Source organism: Gadus morhua, chromosome 11, assembly GCF_902167405.1.
Source record: "Gadus morhua chromosome 11, gadMor3.0, whole genome shotgun sequence".
In the NCBI taxonomy this organism is placed as follows: domain Eukaryota; kingdom Metazoa; phylum Chordata; class Actinopteri; order Gadiformes; family Gadidae; genus Gadus; species Gadus morhua.
The window spans coordinates 17,298,561-17,307,221 of NC_044058.1; the positions used below are offsets into that span (position 1 = coordinate 17,298,561).

Sequence of the window (8,661 nt, forward strand, 5' to 3'; positions counted from 1 at the left end):
GCTGAAAGTTGAAGTTAATCCAGCGTTTTAGAACACAGGGTAATTTAACTAAATTACATTTCCCCAAAATACCCCATTAAAAAACAATCCCTACGTCATCAGCACTGAGGACAGCATGATTTAAGTGAAACTTCAGCCACTACTTCGTCCCTCATTCTGTGATGTGTCAAGGGATGGACCACCCTGGCCTCCGGCGTTCCCACCTCACGAGCCTGGCCGCCTATGTATTTGTGTGATACGTACGTGTGTGTATGTATAAATATATGTATTGCGTGTGTGTGTGTGTGCCTAGTAATGTGTCCCAGGCGGGCTCGCGGTCGGGACGGGGTGCACCACCCAGGGGGGGAGGGAGATGGGTCGGCAGTGCGCTCACGATGGCTGGATGAGACGAGCCAGAGAAGGGTGGCAGCCGGGCGGGAGGGCGTGGGATGATGAGGCTCCCCATTTAAAGAAAATCTATGAAAAATGACTCACCCACCTCCCTCCAGGCATAAGGGGTGAATCATTCCAGATTAGGGCCCCCCCGGCAGTTACGCCCCCCCCCCCCCCCCCCCCCCCACACGCATTGATGATATTTTCAGGGAAGCCCTCTTTTTTTATTTTCCTGTAACTATTTAATTAAAAAAAAGAATATCGTGTGATTGCGTCACAAAGTAATTGTCAGCGGGTGTAATGAAACCCACCCATTAAGTTAAAAAAAGAATGTACTATTTTACGTTGTTCTGTAGTCTCTATGTTGCCAATATAAGTTTACGCTTATACATTTATAAATCTATTGGCGCTGCATACCTTAAAGCTAAGTTGAGTGCAGAAAAAACTGAAGCGCTTCAGGATTTTTATCTGTGTGTTGCCGACAGGAGTGCATGGTGGGTGTGTTAGGAGGCAGCGGGAAGGCTATTGAGAGCGGAGAGACATGTTGAAGTGATAATGTGTTCCATCAACATTATAAGACCCACACCACGCAGCAGGGCAGTGGATGAAATCCCTAACCGGTAGCCTACTTTTTGTTGTTTATTCGTATGAAACTTAAAAAATGAAATTGTGCATGAATGTGTGTATGAATGACAATAAAAGGGCTTTTGAGTGGCCAGAGGTCTGAAAACGTTATATAAATGCAATACATTTTCCCTTTAAGTATGTCTCAGTATACTCATTCACAAAATATATAAATGCTTAACATAGCTGTTCCCTAGTATCTTAAGCATTACTGTTCTTCGGTGCCCTGGTAGTTGGCCTCACTGACAAAGGAAAAGTAATGTTTGCGCCGTTTGTCTGTTTTGCTTTACCCTTGATGCTCGCAACGGTGCTGGATTTATTAGTCATTTGGCGTTTTATGGGTTTTTGACCCCCGGGAAAAGATTTTGGATCATAGAGAACGTTTGTAGTTTTTTTTCCACTTTAATTTGAAACGCTTGATCTTCAGGGCATGTGAAGAGGCAATCAGTGGAGCCTGCCTTTATAGTGGAAACACGCATGGTTTATGCTTTCTATCTCACACCTTTGAAACCTGTTTAACCGTTCAGCGCTAACTATCCAACTGCCGCTGAAGAACTGTTCACCTCGGCCATGTTTCAATGCGTGAAGCAAGAGGAGCCAAAGACAACGCAACCGGCCTAACTTTTGGTTAATTGATAACTTTTTATCATTACGTGGAAAGCCTCATTATAATAAGAAAACATTCTTTAAACATGAGAATAGTCAATGAAAAGACAGAAAATATTCAAACTCATTTAGGCCTTTGTCAGCTATACATAAACCCACAGGGTTACTCACGCTCAAATTGCACCTCAACAGTCCTAATCAGTGAACGCTTTCCAAGATAAGCAGCCAGGGGCCTAGGCATGCATTCTAAAACACTTCAAAAAAGCAAGTTTGAACCATCCAACGGCATTACTTTCTCTACGCAGACAGCGTGGGTGGGTTTGGTGGAGATAATGTATGCCCATACCTAAGTGACTGGCCCGCTTCTGCTATTCCTCACCCCATCGGGGTGAATGTTTCCACTTCACCAGTGAGTTTCCCAAGGCACTGTGTCTGAGACAGTGGAGGGTATGTGCAATGTCAGAGGGTTAAACTCAACACGAAAAATAAAAGTCTGCATTTGTTCCTCTTTAGTGGATTCTGAGACACCAGCCTGTCTGGGGTCTCCGCACTTCCTGTTGGACTTCACTTCCTGTTGGACGTTTAATGTAGGTGAGGCGGGCGTCGGGTTTCTTGCCCACTGCTGACGAAGAGGGGGGGTAGGGGGAGACTGTCTGGGCCTTGGAAAGGGATCGGGGTGGGGGGGTTGTATTTGAACAGTGTCTGAATTCTGGTTTACCATTTGGTGAAAAGAATGAGCATGTGTGTTTGGATGGATGGATGGGGGGGCTCTGTGTACACGTGGCTGCTAGGCTTCCATAACGTCATCTTGTATGTGATCCATGTGAAAACAAAGTGCAGTAACGGTGGCCGGTATTTGATTTGGGCTTTTAATGAATTGATACAATTAATTCATAAAAACGGCAACCATTTCACACCCCTGATCAATAGACTAGGCCAGGGATCTGGGACAGATATACTATACCCTGTGACTTTGAAGGCCTGTCTCCAAGCTTGAGATGAGCACAATGTAGGTTAAATCAACAGGAACTTCCATCCCTTGCATGCCTCCACGTTTCACCAGCCATATGGTGCCACCTACTGGAAATAAATCCATCAAGAGAGCCACCAGTGCTCTGTGTGGTCGGGGGAGCGGGGTGTGCAAAAGTGCATCTGCTTGTTTTGAACTGGAAAATGGATGGTAGGAGGATCAGAAACACTAAACACTATTCAAAGTGTCATCTATAAACAATTTAGCTCGCTCTCACATTTAGTCTCCAAACAAACTTGTTATTAGGTTCAATTTACAAAGGATTCATTATGCCCTTCTTTTCTCTTTCACATTGGCAATTGTACAAAAGGTACATAACACTTTGGAGGCTTTCAACCGTTGGTAATCCTAATCACTCCCACAAGCACATTTATTTGAGCTATTACATCATTATTTGTATGGGCCAAAGCCATTTGTATTGCTAAGCCATTGAGATCTCATCATTTTCAAGTAACTAACAAATGAAGGGTCTATGCTGCCCACTAGTGGATGTATTTGAAATAGAGAAATAGTTAATTAAGATCCATGATATGTAGACAATGGATGGTATTTCTGCACTCCACAAAGTGCATGTGAAAGAAAAAAGAAGACACGAAGACATGAATCTATTTTCAAGTATATTTATATATCTTTACATTATTCTTTAAATATCTTATTTAAAAAAGCCCCAATCTGCACATTAATTATAAATGACTGGAAGCTGGACCCCCCCTCTCACCACGAGCCCCGACCCATCCCCAAAAATAAAATAAAAATGGAATCAAGCCTCTCACCCATACGAGTACAAGTCGTTCACAAAGGAGGAGGAGGACAAGTCATGAGATGAGACCCACGGAACAGTGGGAGGCGGTGACGTCACAGGCTTCTGAGAGCGACTTGAACAGTCATCGTTAGGCTTTGAGATGTTTTGCGGTGGGGGTGCAGCAGATGTCAAATTAAAAAACGAGTCCCCTGGTGGTTATGGTTCACCCTCCGCCCCAACCCCACTGGGAGGCAGGGAGAGGACGATGCACAGCCCAATCTCCCATGGCTGTTCGGCCCCAGCGGAGGGTTCAGTGATTTACGACGACGGCCCCCCCCCCCCCCCCCCCTGCCGCCCCCGAGGCTTGCCCGCTCTCTAGTGCTCAGAGGGATTCACATGAAGCCAGGGAAGAGCGACTGAAGCAGCAGAATCGCCGCCACCACCATCACGGCACAGAAGCCCAGCACCAGCCATATGGGGAAGGATCCTACCACGACACGGACAGCGAAGGAAGAAAGAGGGGAGAGTCAAGGGGAAGTTCTTGTAGGAGCCGTAAGCATGTTTCTTTTTGGATTGACATTGGTCAGTGCTTACTTCTGTTGCGAACGGTGTGCAGCTGACACCTGCTGTCGACGGCTACGCTCAACATGGCCGCTTCGTGGTTGCTGCCTTTGAGGGCGTTCCCCTTCAACGAGTTGGGCAGGAATGCTACATCCGTCACCACGATGCCGTGGGACTCCTCTACGTAGTACAGCTTCTACACAGGGAGAGAAGGACAGCAGCATGAAGTCCAAAAGTCTACTCACGTTCTGAAAGCGAAGGGTGCCGACAGTCAATTTTTGCTTCTTACCCGTAGGGAGAACGCAATGTAGATCGCTACAGATCCCGTCACAGTTCCCAGGCCGATGAAGGTTCCAGAGTCACTTTGAAACGAGCAGACAGCGGAAAATTTCATCCAACGATCATTTTGTCCAACAGCACTCAACTTCTATGACCACATATAAAGACAACCACATGGTTCTAATGAAAGCACATGGGCGTCCCTCACCTGACAGCCATGCTGGAGATGACCTCAGTGCCACAGACTGCCGTCAGCATGGGCAGGAAGCTCTTGCCGTCCCACTTTGTGAGATAGCAAGGGGGAGGCTTCCGGTCTCGTTTGTGGGGGATCTGAACCGTATACAGCCGTAGGGCAGTGGGTTGGTCCTCTACCCTGCCAAACCTGAAGGGGAGAAGATAAAAATCAGAAAAGGAAACACCAAATGAATGGAATCAATTAAGAATACCCTCATCCTCATCCTCATCGTCATCCGCTTATCCGGGGTCGGGTCGCGGGGGGAGCAGCTCAAGCAGCTAAACAACCGCAAAACATCTCAAAGCCTAACGATGACTGTTCAAGTCGCTCTCAGAATACCCTGTTTATTCAACTAAGTGGATTAGGGGTGTGCCACTCGATATTACATCATGTGTCGTTACCTGCAAGCCATGTAGCGATACGCCTTGTCGGCCACCTGAGGCATGGTGTCTTGCCACCGGAGACCCATGGCCAGCTGATTTCCGCTCCACACGCTGCACACAAAGTCCCTGCCCACACTGACGAGGTGCTGATGAACAACACAACACACACACAGTTTAGTCTATTGTAAGAATCATGCATATTCTGTAGTGTTTTCCAGAGGGACGGGCAACGTTTAAACGTGTGTCACCTCATTCCCGGGACTCAAGTCCAAGTCTTCAATTTCTCCTTCATGTGCTTTGAAGTCAAACTTCTTCTTCAAGGAGGGGTACTTGGAAGAGGAGAGGGAGAGCAGGGGTCAAATGATCAGGGCTGGTTCAAAACAGCAGAGGCGTGGTCCCATCACACACCGCTCGGCGAAGCCTACCTCCCAAACCCGGATGTGGCCGTCAGTGCCGCCCGTCATGAGCAGGCTCAGGTCCGAGCTGAACCTCACCACCTTCTGCAGCGGGTCCACAGGGTTGAGGTCCGACTGCACTTCCCCGACGGTTTCCACGGATACCTGCGTGGTCTCGTCCGTAGTGTCGGAGGCGCCTATGCCCCCTGCCTCTTCTGCTCCGTCTTTAGCCGCCTGGTCGCCTTTCCCCGTTCGTCGCCGGGCCTTCCCCTGCTGCCCGCCAGAGGCCGCTGATGAACACAGACTCCGCTCTGTTATTTGAACTTTATTTTACAAGCAGAGCCTTTTGAGATAGAAAATATATTTTTCAAAACGGGTTTTGCTCGAGATAAAACAGCATAACAAACGAAGTGTGCACAAACAACAAATAAGGTATTACAGAGGGTCTTTCAGAACATTAAGGAGCAGATGGGTGTTTAGGTGTCTTGAACTACACTCTTGTTTGCTTAATACCATGGTGACAGCTTCTTTTAACACATATTTTTTTATTTAGCTTACGAGCTGTGTTCATCTTTGTCCCAAACCATCCCTACCTTCGCTGGAAGACGCTTTTCGTCCCTCATTTGACTGGCGTTGTTTAAATCGCATCATGCTACAATTGCCGTCCTGCCCTGCGGCGATAACTCCATCGGCGATCGCCAGGTTCATTGTTGCGCGGGTTTCCGTGTCATGAGCATGCAGCAGAGTGGCACTGTACTGGTGCTCTCCCACCAACTCCAGGCCAAGAAAATGCTACAACATAGAGCACAAAGTCAAGATCTTCTGACAAAGCAGACATTCTACAATATTTGACTATAGAAGTGTGCCATATAGAATACATCCCTACTGTATGTATGAAGCACATATACTTATGTGTGTAAATAGATAAGTATGTCAAGATTGTGTTCTTTGTAAAAATGACTTGAGAAAGAGATGTTATTTGCAGTGTTGTTTTTGGCAGGCATTTTAGATTTAGTTTTAGTCTTAGTCTTTTTGACGAAATGCTTCTTAGTTTTAGTCCCATTTTAGTCATTTCTATCTTTGAAAGTTTTAGTCTAGTTTTAGTCTGACGAAAACTCAAAAGGTTTTAGTCTAGTTTTAGTCCGACGAAAACCACCCGCACCCGGCACCGCTGCTGCTGCCATGGTGTGTGTGTGTGTGTGTGTGTGTGTGCATATTATAGTTGGCGGGAAAAAAGCATGTTTTGAAACTTTATTCGTCCACTCACTAACAATTTAGTCTCGTCTAGTTCTCGTCTGACGAAAATGTCTACATTTTTCGTCACATTTTAGTCTTTATATGGCTTTGGTGACGTTCGTCTTAGTCTCATTTTCGTCATGGAAAAAAGGGGTCTGACGACGTCATTTTCGTTTTCGTCTTGCCTGACGAAAACAACACTGGTTATTTGCTTTTGCTCCTCCTTAATGTCATATGGACTAGGGCCCGACTTGCCCCTTTTCTCTCTCTCTCCATCCCTCTCTTTCTATGTGTGAGTGTGTGTGTGTGTGTGTGTCGATTTAATCGGCCGATTATAGCCTTTTTGAAAATAATCGGCATCGGCCAAAAAGACGCCGATTACAACCGATTTTTTTTTTTTTTAAATGTTATTGCGCTTAGTATCCTGCAGATTGCGCTCCTACTCGCATTGCTAACTAACAACTTAAGCTGGAGTAAAAAAAGAGGAGATTGAATTTTACCGTACAACATGAAAGCACGCTCGCTCAGGCAGCTGCGCGCTCACCTCACCAATGTACACAAGAAGCGTTGTTTGAGCATGTTGTGCCTGTTTTTCTTTAGGTCCCAGGCCATGTTAATTTGTTATACTGTAGACTCTAACGGTGAGACCATACTGCTCAGCACGCACGTGTTAGTCACTGCTCACGAGCGCAGCACATTGGGAGTTAGTTATTTATTTTACATTTTACATTACACTAATTTTTGACTGTAAATGTATTCTAAAACACTCAAAGGTTCTGCATTCAATTCACATATTCGTCAAAAGTGTTTCAAGTATATTTAAGGTATCAAAAACTACGTTTTATATGCTTTTTTTTTTTTTTAATCGGCCGATTAAATCGTAATCGTAATTTTTCTCTGAAAATAATCGGCATCGGCACTCAAAAATCAATATCGGTCGAGCCCTAATATGGACAGAACACATATTTGCTTACCACTGCATTTTTAATCCCAGTTTTTGATGCCCCACCTCCACCTGCAGTGATCACCAGGCCCGACTTGGGGTCCACCTTGACGGTGTAGAGGGGGAATGGGGCTCTGTACAAATCTGGCACCTTCCGTCTCCCCATATTGGTGAAGTTGGTAATGGAGAGCTCTTCATAAAACGTGAGCACCAACCTAAACCTGTGGAAAACAGGATGTGATAGACCATTAATTCCACAATCACATGATAGAAACTAAATATGGTCTAAAAACACTGAACTCACGTCCCAAATACTGCATGCATATCCTCATTATAGGTTCCTTCCTGGTTAAACTGTACCTTGTGCCTTGCGTGGCTTTAACCTTTGTGTTACTAGAGTACTCTTTATTATTTATTCAACATGTATTACTAAATCTCTCTTTATTATATTACTTAACAATTGTGTTACTAACGACCTCTTGGATTATATTATTTGGTGTACTGCTATACTATTATTTAATATAGCAGGCTTGAATGTATTCTGTTGTAATGTTTAAAGACACAAGGCTTAAAATGGTGTGTACATTGTAGCATTAGAACATGGCACTATGGATGTATACAAATGTTCTGTGTCGATTGTCGACTGATTGCTGATGTTAATGCTGAAATAATTGTTAACGCAACCCAAGCCAGCTACAATCGCTAAGAGCCACCTAATTGCTAGGACCCAGATGTTAGCTAGGATATACATACAAACTAGGAGCTACCTTCTATCTAAGACTACATACTGGCTAGGAGCTACCTGCTAACGCGGAGCTACCTGCTAGCTTGGAGCTTCTGCTAGCCGACTAGATCAACATGCGACATGATTCAGTACCTGTGCAATATCTCGGACTTCTTTTCTGCTCTTACTTCCTCAGCTCAGTAGTATAAAGGTGATAATTCCATTGCAAAGTGCGAAACGAAAGAATAAACAAAGAGACAAGCTGACAGCTAGCTGCTGAATCCTCTGGAAGACAAGAAGACACCTCCTACCTACACGTCAGCAGCGTGGGTGACGTAATCGCGTCACAGTCAAAATAGCAACGTCAGAGTAACTTCAGAGACATGCCTCGGGCCAGAGTCATGGGGCCAGTACAATAGGTTAACGTATCATGTTCTTAATTTATATTTATTATATACAAATGGAGAGCTGTTATGCAACATCAACATAAAGTTGTGCAGTAATGTTAGACTGTCGGTCTTGCTAACAGCA

At 45.1% G+C, this 8,661-nt stretch overlaps 1 protein-coding gene across 1 annotated transcript; it reads right to left on the bottom strand.

The window, feature by feature from the left end:
* Nucleotides 1-2,457: 2,457 nt before the first annotated feature.
* Nucleotides 2,458-8,461, bottom strand: preb (prolactin regulatory element binding). The gene is made up of 10 exons (XM_030370619.1): nucleotides 8,284-8,461; nucleotides 7,438-7,627; nucleotides 5,821-6,019; nucleotides 5,258-5,517; nucleotides 5,081-5,161; nucleotides 4,851-4,978; nucleotides 4,423-4,596; nucleotides 4,225-4,297; nucleotides 3,969-4,131; nucleotides 2,458-3,861 (listed from the first exon to the last, which is right to left on the bottom strand). Exons 2-10 carry the CDS (start codon nucleotides 7,570-7,572, stop codon nucleotides 3,767-3,769), a joined length of 1,308 nt encoding a protein of 435 aa, XP_030226479.1. The 5' UTR covers nucleotides 7,573-7,627; nucleotides 8,284-8,461; the 3' UTR covers nucleotides 2,458-3,766.
* Nucleotides 8,462-8,661: the final 200 nt, after the last annotated feature.

What these genes read in the sequence shown, in the direction of transcription:
- preb (XM_030370619.1), bottom strand. Translation starts at nt 7,572, where the DNA reads ATGGGGAGACGGAAGGTGCCAGATTTGTACAGAGCCCCATTCCCCCTC. An exon ending in ATCTCCAGCATGGCTGTCAG is followed by an intron (nt 4,298 to 4,422) that starts GTGAGGGACGCC and finishes CTCGTTTCAAAG; the next exon opens with TGACTCTGGAACCTTCATCG. An exon ending in ACATTGCGTTCTCCCTACGG is followed by an intron (nt 4,132 to 4,224) that starts GTAAGAAGCAAA and finishes CTCCCTGTGTAG; the next exon opens with AAGCTGTACTACGTAGAGGA.